This window comes from Prionailurus bengalensis, chromosome B2, assembly GCF_016509475.1.
Source record: "Prionailurus bengalensis isolate Pbe53 chromosome B2, Fcat_Pben_1.1_paternal_pri, whole genome shotgun sequence".
NCBI classification, from domain to species: domain Eukaryota; kingdom Metazoa; phylum Chordata; class Mammalia; order Carnivora; family Felidae; genus Prionailurus; species Prionailurus bengalensis.
The window spans coordinates 32,002,876-32,023,529 of record NC_057349.1 but is presented as its reverse complement, the minus strand read 5'-3'; the positions used below and the strand labels follow the sequence as shown (position 1 = coordinate 32,023,529).

At 57.7% G+C, this 20,654-nt stretch overlaps 1 protein-coding gene across 3 annotated transcripts in view; it reads right to left on the bottom strand.

Moving 5' to 3' along the window:
• Window positions 1–20,654, bottom strand: part of ITPR3 (inositol 1,4,5-trisphosphate receptor type 3) — a 68,027-nt gene that overhangs the window by 20,852 nt on the left and 26,521 nt on the right. For 2 of the 3 annotated variants that reach the window (XM_043591185.1, XM_043591182.1), the window contains exons 3-24: window positions 18,719–18,840; window positions 16,720–16,806; window positions 15,965–16,123; window positions 15,675–15,773; window positions 15,252–15,335; window positions 12,782–12,928; window positions 12,477–12,572; window positions 11,821–11,871; window positions 11,505–11,647; window positions 10,397–10,496; window positions 10,155–10,315; window positions 9,391–9,532; window positions 7,756–7,917; window positions 7,025–7,197; window positions 6,321–6,440; window positions 5,785–5,967; window positions 4,631–4,882; window positions 4,395–4,539; window positions 3,645–3,786; window positions 2,992–3,191; window positions 1,644–1,773; window positions 1,064–1,121 (exon numbers count right to left, since the gene is read on the bottom strand). In XM_043591185.1, coding sequence (XP_043447120.1) covers window positions 1,064–1,121; window positions 1,644–1,773; window positions 2,992–3,191; window positions 3,645–3,786; window positions 4,395–4,539; window positions 4,631–4,882; window positions 5,785–5,967; window positions 6,321–6,440; window positions 7,025–7,197; window positions 7,756–7,917; window positions 9,391–9,532; window positions 10,155–10,315; window positions 10,397–10,496; window positions 11,505–11,647; window positions 11,821–11,871; window positions 12,477–12,572; window positions 12,782–12,928; window positions 15,252–15,335; window positions 15,675–15,773; window positions 15,965–16,123; window positions 16,720–16,806; window positions 18,719–18,840 — 2,956 coding nt within the window. The remainder of the gene's footprint in view (window positions 1–1,063; window positions 1,122–1,643; window positions 1,774–2,991; window positions 3,192–3,644; window positions 3,787–4,394; window positions 4,540–4,630; window positions 4,883–5,784; window positions 5,968–6,320; window positions 6,441–7,024; window positions 7,198–7,755; window positions 7,918–9,390; window positions 9,533–10,154; window positions 10,316–10,396; window positions 10,497–11,504; window positions 11,648–11,820; window positions 11,872–12,476; window positions 12,573–12,781; window positions 12,929–15,251; window positions 15,336–15,674; window positions 15,774–15,964; window positions 16,124–16,719; window positions 16,807–18,718; window positions 18,841–20,654) is intronic. The other variant, XM_043591184.1, reaches the window with a different exon arrangement.

Sequence of the window (20,654 nt, the reverse complement as noted above, 5' to 3'; positions counted from 1 at the left end):
TGGGAACGGGCGGCCCGTGAGCTCCCTGCCAGCCGAAGGGAAAAGCGTGCTCCCCGCCCCCCCCTCGGCAGAGGCAGCGCCCAGTGCAATACTTGCTGAAAGCAGTGATGGTTGCTCACCAGTTTGTAAACAGCCACCGCCCTGAGCTCCCTGAGTGATCCCCGGGTTCCCTTTGATTAAGCAGCCGAAGCGGCGACTCTTCACACGGGACCCACAGACACCCCCCAGGGACTCGCAGAGATCGGCCGGGGCCGTGGACAGAGGGCGGGCAAAATCCACGGCTTTGGTTTTACCAACCTCTAACTAAAGATGCAGCATTTCCTTCAGTGAGAAAAAAAATCAGCACTACCTGTGATTCGGTCACCACTACAAATCACAGATGTTTTCACATCACCTTATGGGTGTTACAGAAATCGCAAAATGCCAGGTACGTTCATTGCCACTTGGAAATCGTGGTACTAATTATAGCTCTGGCCCAGTTTGTTATCTAATGTGTTAATAAAAAGGCCCATATCTAACTGGCATGTCTAATTTGTTTTCTTCAATATTTTGATAGCTGTATCTCAAAGCACTTGCTTTCCTTTGTAATTCACGTGCTTTATTTTATGAATTTAAAAATGCCATGCTGAGCAGGGGTCCAAAGGCTTCGCTAGATCCCAAGAGTGTGGCGTGGAAATGGTTAGGAGCCCCCAACCCCCAGGAGGAGCCCTCCCTCTCCAGCCCTCTGTACAGCGGGCTATCCCCCCACCTCCCCCTGCTCCCCTCCAGCTACCTGGTCCAAATCCCAATGCACAAACAGGGGAATGACCAAGATGACACTAAGGTCCAAGCGGCCCCTATATCATTGGGGCTGGGGAGGCCTGACAGGGCAAACGCACAAAGCCAAGGAGACCCCCGCCGCAGAGCCCGGCAAGGGGCTGTGGGGAGTATGACCCAGGAGGAGGGGCCAGCCCCAGCCCTGGGAAACCCAGCCTTGGAGACCCCAAGAGGGGGGTTCTCACACCGTTGTCAGCATCACCCACCCAACCCCTCACACAACCCCCCACGTCAACTCTGGCCTCACCCTACTCCAAACATGGCCTCCGCCTGCTCCCCGATGCGATCCAGGTTCATGTTGGCAGCTGTGGGGAGCAAGAGTAGGCAGATGGGGGCAGGTGGCCGGTCCATGCCCAGGAAAGATGAGGATCACAGGGGGAGGGAGCAGGCAGGTCCCCAAACCACCTCGTTCCCTCCACTTATTGGGTAGCAGCCCCACCTGCATGCTCCTTCTCAGAGCAGCCCCACCGCCCTGCAGGGGTGAGCAGGGTTCTGAGCTGGGCATCCGGAGACCTGGGTCCTGGTCTGGTTCAGCCTCTGACTGGCTGTGACCTGAGGCAAGTCCCTGCCCCTCTATATGGGCCTCAGTTTTTCCATTTGGGAAATAGAGAGGATGATCTCTGCCTTTGCCTCTTACCGTGGCAAATAAATGAGATACTAGGGAGGAAAGGCCTTTGCAGGTTGGGAAACAGAGGCAGGGCTAGGGATCCAGCCCCAAGGTCTCCCTCAGCCTCCACCCCACTGATGTGTACCCCTGGGCGAGTCACATAGCCTCAGTCTGAAGGCGGGGGAAGGCAGGGGTGGGGAAGGCAGCAGTGGGGGCTCACTTGTGGAGTCGAAGGCCGGGGCTGTGCCGTCGGCCCCGCTGTCCTGCATGGGAAACACCTCCACAAACTCCTTCTTGAAGACAGACAGCAGGTAGGAGATGCGGTAATCCAGGCGGACATTGAGGATGAACTGGAGAAGTGGGGAGGGACGGGGTGGTGATTGGACTGAGGTCGGAGGGCCAATTGTGCCCCAGGGGTGGGGGGAAGGTGGTACCCTGAATGAGCTCTAGCACTTGGGTATCTCAGCATAGACGTTCCAGATGCTCCAGCATTATCACAACCTAAAAAATCAAGACTCCTCTCCCCAAGGAGGTCCAGGGTGCCCTCTCCTCCACTCTTGACCCAGTGATGAGGGATGACACCTCCTCTCCAAATTAGGCAGAGACACCCCCTGCCCCGTCCCAGCCCACTCAGCCCCTCCTTCCCAGGCAAGATACTGACAGGAAACAGAAGGAAGTTCCCCAGGCCCAGAGGCCGACCCTCATCCTCCAATCTTGCTCTGCCTGGGGCTGGGGGGGGGGGGGGGGGGGGCAGGCAGGTGGAGAATTGAAGACTGAAGGGGAGCAGGAGAGGCCACTGTGGGGCGAGGGGTGAGGACACAAGGTTTGAGGACACCCTTGACTGGCCTCTATCCTTATGGGGCACAGAGAGCTTCTGGCCATACCCCAGAACACAGATCTGGAAGCCCTTAGCCCCTAGATGAATCAGAATCCCCCTCCTCTGACTCCCCTCCTCTGACTCCCCTGACCAGGCCTTGCCCAGATTGGGTCCCCATGGAGGTCACTGTATTACCCTTCCTGTCCTCTGCTGACAGTAAGGCAAAAGCAAGCAACCACTCCTTGGGATCCTACCAGCCCCTTCTCCAAGTGTTACTAGGGGGTCTCAGACAAGACTCAGAGCAGGAAAGACTATATCTGCCTCACCAGGAAACGGCTCTTAAGACTCTAGCTCTGCTTCAGAATCTCTGTGTGATGGCGGGAAAGTTCCCTCCCCCCTTTTCCTTTCCTCATCTGTACAATGGAGGGACGGAGCTAGGTCTTGGTGCACTCCAGAATCACCTGGGGGGCTTGTCACAGCACAGGCCGTGGGCCTGCCTCAGAGGCTTCTGATCCGTAGGTCTGGGGTGGGGCCCGAGAACATGCATTTCTGAGTTCCCTGGTGAGGCTGAGGTTGCTGGTCCAAGGACCACACTTTGAGAACCACTGGGCTACACAGCCGATCACTATGGAGCCCTCCAGTACTGGATCTTATAATCTGAGTGGGAGTTCACCCCACCAACCTTCCTGTCCCAGGCTCCCCTCTCCTGCCCTATTCCCAACACCTCCCACCACTGTTCTGGCCCAGCCACCTGCAAGATTTCCAGGATCTTCAGCTTGGTCTCCATCACCACAATGTCTTCATTGTCCTCAAACTTGCTTCGGTCCAGTGGCTCAGTGGCACCAGAGCCAGCAGGCAGGCTGGGGGCGCCAAAGACAGACTGCTTTCGGCTTAGCACCATGGTGGACATCATGTGGCCCACACCCTGGATGGACCGCCGCACGTTCTTGCCTGCGGAGTGGGAAGCACATGGGGATCACAGGGGGCGCACAGCAGGACCCCTCGGTCTGACTCTGTCTCTGTCAGCTGCAGGGCTAACCCAGAAAGCCTTCCTGGGGGAGGTGAGCTTTAAGCCAAATCTGGGCAAAGAAGGGATGGCCAGGACAAAGGCGGCTATCTGACAATAGATGGCAGGGCTGTTCTCCCCCACCTTCCCCATCTGATAGGGGGCCCCTCAGGCAGGGCCTGTGTGTCTCCCCTCCTCCCTCATCATCTCCCCTCAAGACCAAGATGCCTTGGAAGGCAACGCCCCCAGGCCCCGGGGTCTCCACAGAGCCTGGACAGGAGCCCCTCTGGTCCAGCAGAGGCCAGGAGGCAGGCTGCACAGGGTGTCGATCAGAGGACTTCTGGCACTAGGAGGAGATGGAGAACGCCAGGGGTGGGGGTCTGGCCACAAAGCCTCACCACCTGAGTCATCGTAGGCCTGTAGCATGGCCGGGGGCCCCTGCACGCAGTCGATGATGCCCAACAGAGTGCGAGTGAGCCGCAGCAGCTCACTGAAGCTGTAGAAGCCGAAGTAGATGAGATTGTGCGCCAGGCTGACCACCTGCGGGAGGAGGAGGCGGGGCCGAGGTGAGTGGGGCGGGGCCGAAGTGGGTGGGGCGGGGCCTCGTGAAGGGCGGGGCCAGGGCGGGAAGGTAGGGCCGAGCAGGTGTAATGAGGGTGTGACTAAGTTCTTGGGTAAAGGCAGGATCTCAGGGAGACTGGACACAGCCACCCTTGTGCCCTAGTGGGCTGATAAGGAAGTGAGGCCTACAAGGAAGAATACTGTGCCGGGGGGGGGGGGGGGGGGGGGGGGGGGGGGGGGGGGGGGGGGGGGGGGGGGGGGGGGGGGGGGGGGGGGGGGGGGGATAGAGCGGAAATGCAGGAAGGTGGGGCGGTAGCTCCCCACAGGCACCTATGAGCCAGGTGGGGCTGAAGGGGTGCGTGGACGAGGGGGAGCCAGCCCTCTCCCAGGTAGCAGGGGGAGAAGCCTCCCACTTGGGGAATCCCACTGGTCCACGCAGTCTCCCTGAACTGGCTGGGGCACTGAGGAAAGGTGGGGGTCATGGAGCCCCCAACGCACCCCAGGGGGCAACTGAGGCCTAGTGAGGAACCCCCCCGCCAGAGCCCCCCGCCAAGCACCAGCCCCCCCACCCCCCCTGCCCAGCCAACCTCAAAGGTGAGCTTGTTCTTCTCCTCATTGGCAAAGGGCACAGCCTCGCTGACCACATTGTTGAGGTAGTCCTCCACGAAGTCCATAGTGCTGGCAAACTTGTTCTTCTTGTCGTCTCGAGAGGCGTTTAGGTTGGAATCATAGCTGGGGGGCGGAGGCAGTGAGGCATGAGGGTCCAAGAGATCCTCCCACCCCAGCCTCGCTCGCCTGGCCCACCCTCCCCTACCCATCTCACTCCTTGATGGTGATGGCTGTGGGGATCTCAGTCCAGAGGCGGGCGAACTTGACAGGCGTGACCAGCTCCTGGGGGTCCCTGTCCACGTGCACGTGCAGCATCAGGTGGCAGAAGGAGGCGCGTAGGTCAAAGGGCAGCATTTCGTCTGCCATACACAGGAAGATCAGGTCAACACCCAGCTGCTGGGAGATCTCGTCGATGGCCAGGTACTGGCGGTCCAGGCACATGCGGGCAAAGAGCTTCAGCTGGTACCTGCAGGGAGGGCAGGGCGGAGGGTGAGGACACAGCAGGTGGGGGCCAGCGAGGGCTACTAGCAGTTGGACCTGAGCAGGTTGAGAACTTAGGAAAGTGGCAACGGGACGTAGGTCAAACCAGGCATCTGCCCACATAATAGGAAGCACACAATTCTGAGTGAGCACGGTGAAAGGGAAAACAGCCTGGAGTTTTGCGTATTTGCAGCTCTCCCCGCTCCTTGCTGAGGAGGAAAGGAGGAAAGCACTTCCTGGCTCAGCCAGCCCAGGTCTTCACAGGGAAGAGGGCTGGCTGAGTGACGGGCTGGGAGAGGAAGGGGAGGGAAGTGTGGTAGGGGGACCAGCCTGGGCAGAGCGGGGGGTGCAGGGTGTGAGCCCGGGATGTGAGAGCTACAGAAATGGCGGCTGCAGGCGACACTGCTCTGCTCCAGGGTGGCGGCACGCCCTCGGCTTCCTGCTCAGAGCCCTGCGTTAACCTGCCGTGGGCCCTGGTGACAGATGGCCCACCACTAAGGATGTGTGAGCTTGAGCAAGTTCTTTTACCTCTCTGTGCTGTCGCTCTAACTTCGAGGGTGACAATAGTCACAGGGTTATGGTGGGGCATCAGTGAGCGGCCAGGTCACTTTGAACAGTGCCTGGTACATGGCCCGCATTTGATACGTGTTACCCAGTATCTCATTTTCTAAATAAATACGTTTGGAGACAGGTTTTGGTTTCTTTCAGGCCCGGTCACTGTGCTGAGCTCTTGAGCTACACAGTTGCCCTCACTCGGCCTCCCTGAGGAAGGCTGCAAGGCCGCTGGGGCTCATCCCCCAGCAGGGACTGGCCGAAGGCCTTCCGAGAAGGCCCAAGGGCACAGGTGGCACGGCACGAAGCAGGGGAAGGAGCTGGCCCCGGACGCACCTGTAGTAGCTGAGCACGTTCTCGTCGTGGGCATTGCCAGCCCGCGCCTCCTGGGCCAGCTGCCTCACGCTCTTCTCGTGGTGCTCGTTATTCTTGTCGGTCCAAGTGAGCCACACCTCCTCCTCTGAGTACTCGATGCTCAGGTACTCGTGGGACTGGGCCATCTCCTTCACTGGCCGCAGCCTGCAAACCAGGGCCACCCATCACAGGGAGCAGGGGGCTGGGGCCGGACTCCGTGCCCACAGCCCTCCCCGAGCATGCCCAGCCACACGGACCCCTCCTGGAGCTTGGCTGAATGCCAGCTCAGACAACTTCCTCAGGCCACGCCCTTCTCAAGGACAAAGGATCCGGCTCATTCCCCTAGGCCTCCTTCCTCACGTAGCGCCAGCACAGGGCTGGGCACCCAGCAGGCAAGGGCACATGTCTGCGACCGCGAGGGTGTCAGTTCTAGCGGACAGGGCCCAGGCTCCAAGGCGGCTGAGGAGCAGGGCAAGGCGGAGCCCTGGATGTGGGCAGGAGGCAGCGCAATGGCTCACTCAGTCTGGATGAGAATGTCACTGTTCTTGGGGTCCAGCACACATTTGCAGATGAGCTCTTGGGTGACAGGGATGGCGATGTGGTTGGACACACACAGGTCAGAGAGGTAGTCCAGGAACCTGGGGTGGTGACAGCAAGGAGGGCCAGGGGGCTCAGAGGCTGGTCCCTGGTGGGGATAAAGCCCAACGTCCTCCTTCCCCAGCGGACGGCACCGGCTCCCTAAAACCGGTTTACTGCTTCTGCTCCTACCCCAAAGCTTGGGGTATGGGCACGATGGACTCCCAGCTGCCCAAGGAGAGACAGTCATGGGCATCACCCTGATCACCCTAGGCAGGTGGGGGGAGGGTAGCTGGGGGTCCAAGGGGTCAGGGTAAAGGAGGCACAAGGATAGGAGTGATATTCAAAATATTTAACAACTGGTTCAATACGGGCACTGACTTTGTCACCAGAGAAGGGTCTTGGGCCTTCTGCTATACCAGGCATTGACCCTCTTGTTGTTAGATTGGGCCCAATTTGGGAGGGGTCCCAGAGAGGGGCAGCAGAGGCCAGGGTCTCAGAGAGGTGGCAATTTACCAATGGAGGCAATAGTTTTTCACTATTTGTAATGAGCAGCCGCAGCGGACTCTGTGCCCCCGGAGGACTGGGAAGGAGAAGGGCATAGGTGCAGTGAGAGGGTGGGGAGTAGGGGGGTGGGCAGGCTCACCTGGGCTCCCTGTTCTTCCGTACAAGGCTGACGAAGGTCTCCACCTCGGTCTTGGTGATGTGCTTCTCCAGGAGTTTGCGGTTGTTGTGCAGGAGGGCAGTGATGGTGTCTTCTGCCAGGATGTCATAGCCGATCTGGGACTGCATCATCCCAAACTGCTTGGCGATGTGCTCCTGGGGAACAGACGGGCTGAGTCGTGGGGAGCCCGGCTCTGCTCCAGCACCCCGCCCTAGCCCTGGAGACAGGGGTCCCTCCCACAGGCGGAGGACCCCGACCCTAGCAAGGTGGCAGTCTGGGAGAGGAAACTGGCACCGGGCAGAAGAGTAGGTTTACGTAATCTAGTTCAGCTCCCAGCCTGTCTCCCTACCAGAGTGAAGCCTCCGCAGGGGAGGAAATTATCGGGCAGGACCGGCTACATAATTTGTGGGGCCCCGTGCAAAAACGAAATAGCAGGACCCTTCTTCAAAATTTGAGAATTTCAAGATGGCAACCGCATAGCATTAAAGCCAGCTCGAGGTCCTTCTCTGCACACCCATGAAGCTGGCCGGGTCTCCTGGTTCCCTACGGTATCCCCGGGGCCTAAAACGGTGCCTGTCATGCAGCGTGTGCGTGCCTCAGAAAATATTTGCTGAACGAACAAAAGCAGGAGTGAGCAAGAGAGCAAGCCAGTGAGCAGGTGCGTGGGGAGACCCCCGGGGCCAGGAAGGCTCAGGCCAGGGCGAGCAGCGCACCTGGTTCTTACGGTAATCCTCCTGGGAATGCCGCAGCACCCGGTAGCAGAGGCGGAACATGTGCTGGTAGGGGGCATTCTTCTGGTCTGACAGCTCCTCCAGCCGCACCAGGGGGCCCTCACCCCCCTTGTCACGGAAAGGGGCCTTCAGAATGCCAAAGATCTGGAAGGGCAGAGAGAATGAGGAGGGATCCCCCTATACCTGCCTGCAACCCTCATTATCCCAGAAACCCTCAGCCCCAAACTCACTCTGCCCCAAAGCCACACCACCATGAACCCCAAAGCTGATTTTAAGCTGGACTGAGACCTCCAAGCCCCCATCAAGGGCCCCTCTTCCAGCTCTCACCCCCTTCTCCTGGCCAGGATTCCAATGCTGGCCTAAGCCCACCCGTCCCCACATGACTAATCCCAGCTCAGATCCTGGACCAGGCTCAGCGTCTGAGGGAAGAGCTCAGGGCTGCCACAGCTCAGGGGTCTGAGGTTAAGAGAAAAGGCAGGTCAGGCCGGTGTGGCCAGAGGTCTCCATCTCTGGTCTCAGTAATGTGCTTCTCCAGGAGCTTGTGGTTATTGTGGAGGGCGGACACAGCCTGCCTCATCAAAACAATGTTAATGTAATTTAAAAATTTTTAAAGGCAGGGATTGGGTGAGGGTTCTGTTCTAGAACAGAAACCAAAGAAATGCAACCATTTGGAATGAGAAAACCTTCATCGGATCCTGCTTCAAAAGAAACAACAACAAAAAAAAACCTTTAAAAGAACATTTTGGGTGAAAAGTAGGGAAACTTGATATGGATTGGGGACTATTACCAATTTTCTTAGGTGTGATGACACTATTGTGTTTATCCCAGGAGATGCACACTGGAAAACTTAGGGGTGAGGTGCGCCCTGTTTGGAAACGCATGGGTGGAGGGACAGATGTATAGATGCATGGTTACGTAAAGCCAAACTGGCAAAATGGTAACAAGTGCATTCAGGCAGTGGTTGTAGTGTTCACTGCGCTATTCTTTCAGTACTTTCTCATATTTGAACGTTTTCACAATAAAAATTTAGAAAGAATATTTAAAGTAATCTCCACACCCAATACGGGGCTCAAACCCACAACCTCGAGATCAAGAGTCGTGTGCTCCACTGGGTAAGTCGGGTGCCCCAGAGAAAAAAATATTTTTAAAGCACAAGTTCTGGGGGCACCTGGCTGGCTCAATCAGTAGAGCATGGGACTCTTGATCTCGGGGTCATGAGTTCAAGCCCCATGTTGGGCATGGAGCCTACTTAAAAAAAAAAAAAAGCACAAGTTCTAGACCCAACATCCTGAGTTCAAATCCTGGCCCTGCTGCTTCCTAGCTGCAAACTCTCGGTCAAGTTACTCCACCTATGCCTCAGTCTCCTCACGGGTAACATGGGGATGATAATAATACTACCTCCCCCAGGTGGAGAAGATCAACTGAGCCAAGGGCACTGGTATACGGTCAGTGCTCAACAAATACTCATTTTTGGAAAAGGGGTGACGAGAAGCTGCAGACACAGAAGGTCCACTGCAGATGGGAATGGCTCCTGTCCTGGACACCCGGCCCGGTCCCCAAGGCCACTGCAGGTCCCAGACGGGGTCCGCCCCATTCCCCACGCCTGTGCACAGGCACCTGTTTAAGGATGTTCTGCTCGCGCATCAGCTTCTGCCGTTCCCGGTTGGGCTTGGTAACCATGATGTCCAGCACATTCTGCCCATTGTTGGGCACATCGCTGACGAAGAACACCAGGTCCTCCAGCAGCTGGATGACAAACCTTCACAAAGGGACGCCAGGGATGACAAGCGTGAGGCACCGACCCTGGGAAACACCCCTGGGACACACCCGTCACATGTCCTTCATGGGCAACCAGCCCTGCCTGCAATACGCTCTCATCGAGTCACCCGCCCACCCTGCTGGCCAAAGCACAGAGCCCATCATCAGCCTTCAACTTCTCTCCCCAGCTTCATGGCTCTCAAAATGGCTCTCAAAACACACTCCTCGCCCCACCCGCCCTGGATTCCAAAGTGCCCCCAAGACAAAGAATCTCATTACACTTCAGTCTGGAAAGGAACAACTGGGCACAAGGCAGGGTGTTTGATGTGAAGGGCTCCGCATTTCTGTCCTGGCCCCACCACTGATTAGCTGTGTGACCATGGACAAGTCTCTTAACCTCTCTGAGCCTCAACCCATCATCAGGGTTAGTTCTGGCAGTACACGAGAAGTGAGGCAAGGGCCCGGGTCCACCAGGGCCTGCAGAAACCAGTCCCCACCTCTGTCTCCCCCACCCCAGCCACGCCTGCCCGGCTTCTGCTTTGTGACTCCTTCGTCCATGAAAAGCAGACCCTTGGAGGACAAGGCCTCTCAGGAGACCTCAATGACCCCGCCCTGCAGCCCACCTGCGGTCATTCTGGCTGATGAAACCCTCGCTGAGTTTCTCCACGGCACTGGCCAGCATGGAGCTGGCATCGTTGGCAAAGTCCAGGTCCCGGATCTCAGACACCGGAACTGACACGATGGCAAAGGCTTCCTTGTCCTCCTTGGTGGGGCAGGTGCCCAGCTGCGGGGACAGGGGTCAGCAGGGCACCCAGGGACGAGCTAAGGCCCCAGCCCCAGCCCCCCAGCCCCGGGCGCCTCGCACCATGAGCCGAATGGGCCGCTCTTCCTCAATGTCGATGGGTACGTTGGTGCTCTGGATCCATGTGTTGGTGCAGAGGTGCCGCAGCCGGACATAGGAGTTCCTACAGGTGGGGCCAGGGTCAGGGCTCGGGGATGGGGCCTCGGATCGCGTCCCGGCTGTCTGCTCTACCCCCGATGCTCCACATCTCCACCTGACTCCACACCCACGGGACAGGGAAACTGCTCCCTCCAGGCGAGGAGCCCAAGCCAGAGAAGAGTGACCAGCAAACAGCCCCCAGGCCCCCTGCTGCCCTTACCGAGGCCCACGTGCCTCACCCGCACTCCCCAAAACTGGCTTGTTTGTAAACCTGGATCTAAGACTCATTTGGACAAATGGAACCACTTAGACTATTTATCCCACTTAGTGTCAAGACGCGTGTGTTTCATTGCGGAAACGCTCTTGTCTCTGATTATGAAATATCATTACCTTTCTGAAATGAAAAACAATCTGAATCTCAAAATGCACCTGGCCCCAAGAGTTTCAGCTAAGGGATCGTGGGGGCCTGTAGCCACTCAATTACTTCTCCCATGAGTCCTGTTGATGGGTAGACTTGATATTCCCACTTCACAGATCAAGAAATCAGGGCAAAGTGATGGAGTAAGCTGCCTGAGGTCAGACAGCTAATAAACACTAAAGCCTGATGGACACCTGGGAAGTTGCTTGATGTTATGGCCCAGAATCTCAGGGTTGGGGGAACAACTTAAAGATTGGGGAGCCCTGGCCCCACCCAGTGCGCCCTGGACAAGCTCGTGCAGCCTGAGCTTGAGTAGGCAGACCAACGGGGGCAGGTGGCTGATAAAGATCCCTGGAGAGAAGGCATTTTGATAAAGCAACTTGCATGAGGCAGCACCCACATGCACAGAGCCCAGGGCCAGGCACACAGCAAGCATTCAGTGGTGGTTAGCTGTCTACAGCTCTCAGAGCTCCATCCCCAGAGGGACGGGACATGCAGGTCCTGAGGCCAAAGGACCTCAGGAAGACAGAGGAGTGTGGGATTCAGGGAGCTCAGAGACAGGATGGCCCAGCCTGGAGACTCCCATCAGCCCCCAGGCACATGGCACCTACTCACCTGGGCACAAAGGAGTCAGTTTTCTGCAAGGTGGTGGGGTCCAGCTCAAAGAGGGAGGCAATGTCGTTGCCATGGGGAACAGCCACCAAGCGGTACTTGATCTTCTCCCCAGCGTTCCGGCGACCTGCACGACCCTGAGCACGCTGGGGTGAGAACCCCCACTCAGGCAGAGGCCCCTCCCTCCTCTCAGGCACCCTGAAACCACCTGGGGTTCCACCTGAGAGGCCTTCTCCCTCCAGCTCACCTCCCAGGGTTTCACGGCCACCCTCCCGTGGTCCCTCTTCCCCCGGCCCCAGAGCCCTACTTTGGTCCTCACCATTCCTGCCGCCTTGGACTCACAGGTATCGCCTTTGTAACTGGGGTTCTCCTGGACAGAGACACGAGATGGGGAAGGCTATTGGACACTGAGCTATGCTCACATGACCCCAAAACAAGGTCTACCCCAAAATAGCCCTCACCCTCCCAGGGGCACCCACCCCAGCACTTAAACCCAAGTCACTCGTGAAGAAGCCACCAATGAGAGCCCCCAGGCCTTGCCCTTCATTCCCCTCTCCGTGGACACCCACAGATGAACACACACACACATACACACACACACACACACACACACACGAATGCCCCAATATAACCGGCCTGCGTATTCTGGACAGACATGAATGTGGAATGTAAGTTATACATGGGCTGGGGATTTGGCTCACCGTTGTATCCCCAGGGCCTAGACTAGCTCCTGGCACATAGCAGAGGCACAGTAATACTCATTAGTATACTCGTATATACTCATATAGTACTCAATTATATACATTCATGCACTTACTTGATAGTATTTGTTAAACGCAAGAGTGCAGATAAGCCAGGGTCCACAGTCACATATGTCTGTGTGTGCAGACGTGCAACAGGCACACACGCTCACACACGCCCACACGCACACACACCCTGAGCCCTCAGGATGCCCCCCTCTCCCTCCCCACTCACCTCGGCAGCCAGGTAGTTGCCCGTGGCCAGGTGCTTGAAGCGATACAGGCCATTCCAGTGACCGGCTCCTCCACGGCAGGGGTCATGGTGGACCACCTGAGGGGTGCAGGGATGAGGCAGGAAGGAGGACTGGCCAGGGAGGGGTGACCCTGGGGAGGCCTGGAGGAGTTTACTCTGGACGCCTGGAGAGCTCTGGGTGAGTGGCACCTGGACACCCCACCCCCACCCCAGCTCTACCCTCCAGGGGGATGGGGGAAGAAGGGGGGAGCCCAGGGCTGGGTCCTGGGTAAGACACAAGCTCTGACCTCCACTTCCCAGAGGGCATTGGAGCTGGTGGCCGAGGTGGCGGACTGGCGCAGCGTGGTGCGCAGGAACACCTGCAGCTTGCCCTTGTACTCGTCACACGTCAGGAACTTCTCCTGCTCCGCATGGAACAGCCGCACCACGTCTCCCTGTAGGTGTGGGTCACGGGCTCAGGACGGCCAGCCCCACCTGTGTCAGATGCAGGAGCGGCTGGCCGGGCCCCCGTGGCTCCTCCCAGGGCCAGCCAGCAGAGGGTGAGATGTGTACTGGGCCCCAACAGCGGGTGGCCGGGGCCAGGGGCTGGCCCCTCAGCCGGGCGCTCTGCCCAGATCCCAAATCCAGGATGTCCAGATGACTGGGGCGGGCCAGGCTCTTATCCAGATCCTTCCCCAGCTTCCTATGTCAAACCCACCCTTGACTGTCTCCTTCCCGGATTTATATCTCTAGAAACCCCACCTGACCTCTAAAGGCCAATCTCGAGTCACCCCCTCAATGAAGGCAGGAGGGATGTCACCTTTTGGGGCCCTTCTAGGCCCATGGCTGCCACCTCCCTAGGGCCCTTTCTGCCCGAACATGGGTAGTTCTTGCCCATTTCTTCTGCTCCCACAGGTGGGAGAACAGCTGGCTTATTCGTCTCCGAAGCTTTGGACACAGACACCAACTTTGGGTCCTGGCTCTGCTTCACAAGCTGTGTGACCTTGGATAAGTTCCCTAATATCTCCGAGCCTCAGTTTCCTCTCGTGTACAATGGGGCTACTATGACCTCCTTGCAGAGATTGCGAGGATTATAATTTGTATAATGGAGTCACGCTGCACGCTTAGCACGTGCCAGCCTCTGCGTGCCCACCTCACGTGGACTTTCTCACCTCCTCCTCACACTGACTCCCTGGGTACATACATCGCTATCCCCACCCTACAGGTGGAGAGGCTCAGGCACGGAGAAGGTAAGTGTCCTGCCGAGGGTCACAGAGCTAGTGACAAATGGGACATGAATCCGTGCTACAGCTCCAGAGCCCTTATCTTTCCACCACACTTCCTCCGGCAGCGAACCTACAACCAGCGGGTCGTCTATTACCGTCTAGTAATATTATATCTATTACTCCAACCACCAGTTGCGACCACTAACAGCATTATCTGGCTTCCCTACCACTGCACTGGACACAAAGTTCTCAGTTAACACCTGTGGAGTGAACACACGAGTGAATAACTAGACACAGATTATGTGAGTTGCTTTGGCGGAACCTTGTGACCCTTGTATCCACGAGGCGCAGGGTTGAGAACAAAAAAAAGGGGTGGACTTTGCACACTCAGATCTCACTTCCAGGTTGCCTGGCACTAACATCAAAGCCATGACAGATTCACCGAAACCAGTCCAGGCAGCACCACGGGGTTCGACCTGATGATGGTGCTTCATTTTCTCAGTGCCACACAGATTGGGGGCTGGAATGTGTAATCAGAGAAGGCTTCTGGGAGGAGATGGCACACAGGCTGAGGCTTGACTGATATGTGGATGACGCACAGGCTTCAGGGAGAGACAGAAAGGCATTGAACAGAGCGTGGGTGAACTGGAAAGAGCCTGGGAGACGGGAGAGGGAGAGTGATAGGCTGAGGCAGCCTGAAGGGGGGCAGGAAAGTCTGATGGAGCAGCCTGGCTGGGAACAGAGGGTCAAGGGAGCCACTGCAGGCTTCTATGCAGGGGAAGATGCAGGGAACACAGGGCAGCCTCCTTAGGGGGCTGCTCTTGGGCCTGTCCCCTGTCCCTTTAACAGATATCATGGTCAGATGCCTGCCAACTCCCCTAGCTGAGGAGCCTCACCCTCTTTGCTACCCCCATATCTGCCCCTCCCAACTGCCCCTCCACATAGAACCCACAGCCCAGTAGGCTGGTTCCATCCCCTGAAGCCCCACTTGAACCTCTGGATGCCTGGTTTTCAGGGCTTGTCTAATGGTGTCTCCAGCCCTCTTTCCCCCTTGCTCTGGTCCCTCCCTAAGTCGTTGCCGCAGTGTTTCCCAGCAGTACTGTGTGCCCTCCAAGCCTGTCTGGAATCGGGGCACAGGCCCTGACTCAGCAGCCTCAGGCCCTTGCCCAAGAGGGCATAGGGCAAAGGGCAGTGCACCTGGCTTGGATCCATGGAGCAGGCGTGGGGGAGGAAACAGAGTGCTCAAAATATCTGGCTCTCCAAGATGAGGGAATGGGGACCCCTATCCACTGACACACTCTTAGCAAGAGGAAAATTCGAGGGTCGCCAGGATCCAGAAAAGATGGAGACTGAGGCTGGGAGGCTAGAAGCAAAAGATGGGGTGGTCCGGTGGGTGGCGGCGGAGGGGGAGGGGGTGGGGACGGAGGGGAGGGCCTGACAGAGAGCAGGGCTGGGTAAGGGTAGGTGAGGGAAAGCAGAAAGGGGGACCTTCAGGGCCGGTCTGGGCAGCCGGCAGGCAGGTGGCAGTGGGCAGTGGGCTCCCAGTCCTTACCCCTTTCAACACCTCCTCCAGGTGGTCTCGGAACTGCATGAACAGGTTGATCTTCCAGCTGGTGTTGCAGTTCACAGAGTTGACCTGGGGAAGGGCAGAGAGAACCCTGATGCCAGGCGGACCGCCAGCGGTTGGAGAGTGGGGCATGAAAGGCCCGGTGAGGGGGTGGGGGGAGGACCAGCCCAGCTCCCATCAGAGCACAGAGAGGAGGTGTCTTCTCAAAGCCAGGGCCCCCAGGCCCCAGCCAGCTGCCCTGGGGCTGCCAGCCTGTGGGGCAAAGAATGGGGCAGACGTAGAGACCCAGCTCACCCAGCTGGCCAGGTGGGAGTGGAGGAAAAGACCATGGTGGGGAGGGGCCCTTCTGTGCCCTCAAGGATGTTCAGATGCCCTTCCACTGCGGGCTGGCCCCACCAACTCACTCACCTCCTTGCAGCCAGCGTTGTCACTAAGCTCATAATTGCTGGCATGCAGAGGCTGCCCGGCATTGACAGGATTCAGGATCACCTTGTCCCCCACCACCACCTATGGGGACAGGCGGAACAGGGTGAAGGTGGGAAGGGCCAGGCCTCCAGGCCTCTCCCTGGTCTCAGTCTGCCCCTCTGAGAAACGGGCACGACCTCATCCAGTCCCCACATCAAAGACCCTGTCGAAGCCCCTCTGGTGCTGCGGCCCGCACCTCCCACCAGGCCCCTCCAGCCGGGCCCTGTCCTTACATTGTCCCCGTTGCTCCGCAGCTTCCAGAAGGGCTGGATGAAGAGCCAGGAGCCCTCGTTGCCTGTTGCATCCAGTGTCACCCGCATGGCATTCTTCTCCAGCAGGGCCGGCAGCCGCTTGTTCACTGTCAAGTACTTGTTGCTCTTCATGTGCAGGAGCTGGGGGGCAGGCAGGGTGCAAGTGAGGTCACCGGGCCCCAGGGGGCCAGCCCATCGAGGACGGGGACTCTGGGCGGCCCACTGGACCTTGGTCACAGCTGGACACACATACAGTGTCAGATACACAGACATAAACACACGAATTGAGACACGTGCAGTCACTCACGCGTGCGCGCATGCTCACACACACACACACACACACACACAGACTGTCAGGAGCCTAGATGAACACAAAAACAGCTAGCATTTCTGAATCCTTCCCATGTATTCATTCCCGTAACCTTACAGCTACCAAAAGGGAAGTAATATCATTGGCCTGATTTTGCAGACGGGGAAACAAAGGCACTGGGAAGTTAAGTAACTTGCCCGCGGTCACAGAGCCAAGATTTGAACTCAGACCATAAGGCTCCAGCAGCCGGTGACCACTGTGCTGGAAACACACCCACAGACACAGCTACTCAGGCCACACAGAAACAGGCACACCCAGAAGCAGATATGTCCCCTCACAGGGACACGCCCCAGAGGGCATGTCAGCTGGCACCCCTCTCCCCAACGCCAGCCCAGCCTCTTCAGGGGGGGATGCAGGTGGGTCTCACCTGGATGACACTGCCATACTTCACAACGTCCCCGTGCACCTTCTTGTTCTCCGTGTCATTCTGCTTCTGCTCCATCTGGGCTGCGTGCTGCACAGACACACGCAGAGGTGGAACGCAGGCTCGGAAGCCGGCTCCTGGAGGGCCACATCCCCCCCCACGCACAGGTGTGCACACACACACACACAGCTTCTGGCACTGTACCCAGTGACACCCCCCCCCTCCCCCGAGGCCATCTAGCCCATTCCCTCCGCAGGTGATGAGGGACTGAGACTCAGAATGCAGAGGGGCAGCCTGAGGTCAGACAGTCTGCAGCCCAGGGACCCGAACCCCGATCCCCTGCCCCCTCCCCCCATCTGGAGGAGGCATGCCAGCAGGCCCTTGAACTCCCTGTGCCGTCTGACACTGCCAGCAGACAACCTAAGCTGTGCCTCACTACCCCCAACTCAGCCGACTCCTGATGCCCCCATCACAGGACCCCTCCCCCAGCCCAAAAACCTGACAGACGCGCCTGGTGCTACTTCCTCCGCCTCCTTCCCATCCCCCTCCACCCCACTCCTCTATGATCCTCCCTCCCAAAACTGTGTGTGCTCCTAGCCACTGTCTTCACTGGTGGCCCAGATCCAACTCCGACAGATCCAACGCCAAGGGCCTTGAGGGTTTGGCTGGCTTCCCATTAAGGACACGTTTTTAGGCACTTCTGTCGCATTAGACCGGAGGCTGCTTAAGGATAGGCACTGTCTCCTCCATCAGATTGGGGGGTCCTAGACAGGGCTAGACAGGGTTCTAGACAGGGCTCTGTCTCCTCCATCAGACTGGCACTCCCTGAAAGCACTGGCCCTTCTACCCAGTTCTTCTCCTCAGTCCCTTCAGCCAGGCCTCACAACGGAGGCTGGGGCAAGGGTGGCTGTTAGGGAAACTGGCCGTGTACCACATGATTTCCCATAAACCCACGGAGTGACTACACGTGTGTGTGCGTGTCTGTGTACATGTAAATGCCCGACACCCAGGCCAGATCCCCGGTTCAGCCTCGGCGTGTGTCGCAGCAGCAAGGAAGCCTGTGACAACCCCCAGCCCAGGAAGAAAGATGGGTTATCTGTTAACAGACCTCAGGCAGCCCAACCTCAGCCCCCTCTTTCCAGCCCAGTTTATAGCTATGGGGTGAAGCCCACTCTTTCGCCATTTTACACCCACCTCCTCAAGGAAGGGGACACAGGGAAGCAAGGTCTACGGGACAGGGGCTGGGACACCAGACCTGAGGGAGGGTCTCAGAAACAGAGTGCCAAGCTGCTGACCACAGCCAAAGCCTCGTACTCTCTTTTTCATGGGGACTGGGCCCTGAGGTCTGTCCGGAGGGGACTGCTAGGATGTCAACTGAGCCACTGCCCCCAAGAGGTCCATGAGCAACCACCAGGCCTCTGCACTGTGCACTGTCCCTGTGTCCAACAAACCCAAGGTGAGTCAGAGATCTGAGGGCCATTCAGGCCCTACTACAAACTCACAGGATGAAAGCACGGACTGCCCAGCCCCCTCTAATGGTCCCAGGACCCAGCTCTATAAAATGAGGAAGGAGGTTAAGACTGGTTTTCAAATCAGGTTCCCTGGAGCCACTGTCGCCAGGGGCTACTGGTAACTCCAGGTACAGTTGTACAGGTTGTTCACTGCACTATGGCGTCCAGCTGAAGGGCTGGGTGGAAGCTGAAAACCAGTCCACCTTTCACTCACTGAGCCATGTGCTCAGGGCATTAGGGCTATGCCAGCCTGGAGGAAGGAGCACCTTCTTCTAACTGGCACAAAGGGTCATATAGACAAGTGGATCACTGGGAAGGCACTCTACTTCCTCTCTCTTACCTCATTCACACCCACACATACCAATCTCTTACATCTTGGGGTTTCCCACTCAGCCACAGGGCCCCTCTTGGCTCTGATGGGCAGCAGCCCCCGTGTGTGCACCCGGATTCCTGAGGCACATACACAGGTGCATGCCTGTGCACATACACACCTGTAACTTCTGGAGCAGCACCACGTCAGCGATCTTCTCCTTGTCCTGCTTCGTCTGTTTGGCCTTCCAGTACTGCTTCTGGGCCGAGTAGCGGTTCATGGGACACACCTTGAAGAGGCAGTCTGTGGTGGGGCAGGCCAAGGGAGGGAGATCAGTTCATGGAAGGCTCAGCCTACAGCCCCACCCCCCAAATTCCACCTCCACTCTCCCCACCCTCGTGCCCCACTGGGATGGAGAGGTAGTGGTAAGAAGGACCCAGAAGAAGTTGGGGCAGGTGTGAAAGCAGGATCCCAGCTGGGAGGCAGACGCGGGCCCTCCTCCCCACGGGAGATTTATCAGAGGCTCTCAGGCCCGCCCCCATGCCCTGTCTGTGCCAGCTTTTGTGGACATCGGTGGCTGACAGTTCATACCTGCATCCTCCTCTGGCCCACTGCCATCTTGCCCACAGATGCCTGGGAAGTTGCATCCCTCTCCCTCCCCACTCCCAGGAGCAGCTGGCACAGACACAGGATAGTCTGGCCTCTGGAGATGACTGTCCGCAGTGCTGGTCACTCCCCAGCTCCCTGTACGATCCGGCTGACGCTTCTATTTGGCCTGAAACCACATCCTTGCTTGGCTCTTCCCTTGCCCTGAGTCAGTGAGGTCTCCCCTGAGACCCCTCTTCAATAATTCTTCCTGTCATAGGCTCTGCTTCCAGGGAACTTGACCTAAAACCTGCCCAATCAAAATTCCAGAAACAGGTTCACTTTTACTCTTTTTCTTTTGGAAAGCAGATGAAACACTTATGATTTTCATAAGCCCCCACTCCAGAGAGGGCATCAGATTTTTCTATTTATCAAAAGGAAGCATGAGTTGAAAAATCCTATTCGAAAGTGTGGTGGGAGGGGATCGGGGATTCTGGGTCATGGTGACGTGCTGGCCCAGGCGGATGGACCCACCTGACAACAGCACAGGCTGTCCTGTGAGGCAGTGGGTGCCCCGTCACAGGAGGGAACCACACCCTGGACAAGGCGCTGGGCTTATGGTCTCTAAGACCCCTCTCACTCTGCAGTACTGGGCCTCTCCAGCCGCTTGGAGCCCAGGACAGGGATGGCTGTGCTGGAGAGCCCCTCAAGCCCTCTCATCTACCCTCCAAAGGAAGGCTAGGTGCCTGCTCTGGTCAAAGCTGGTCATCCAGCCCCCGGCAACTAAAAGCAAAACTGGATTTTCTATCTAGCCCACGAGCAGGCAGAGGCCCCCTGGTGCCATCAGGAAGAGAGACCGAGTGAGTCAAAGACAGAGGGAAGGAAAAAATGGCAATTCTATTCGTAGATGGAGCCGCCAAGGCCTGCCCTGCCTAGCCCACCTTGGCACCACCAGCATGAGGGGGCATCACTTCTAGAAATAAGCGCTCAGTCTGTCGGAGAGAGTATGTCTTTACAAGGATCTGCTTAGCCCTCCAGAAGAAGCTCATGTGTCACCGCCTCCCAGAAGTCCTCCTGCTTCGTCAGGCTGGATTGGAGCTCCCAGGGCTCCCCAGGTCCCCCGGTTACCACATCGATCGCACTGCCTTATTAGAGGCCACTGGTGCCCAAGAGAAGTCAGAGAAGTGGAGCATACCAGGAACTGTTTTGGAAAATGGGAGGGTGGTTGTCCTGATAGAGGTCACAGCTGGCATTTAGTGGGCAGGACAGGGACGCTGGACACCTGCACCATAAAGACTGTCCGGCATGACTCCTGCCGAGAGTGTCCTGCCACACGCCTGCAGGTGGACAGCGGAGGGCAGCACTCTGGGCCCAGAGTGGCCCACAGAAACACAAAGTACTTGTTGCACAGTTTTTAGCAAACACTGAATTTTTCAGGAATGCGACTCGTTTCGAAACTGAGGGAATTTGTGCTGTTCTTTGTGTTGCTCAAACTTGACCAGGAGTTTTTTGCTGTTTCAGAGAATGCACCA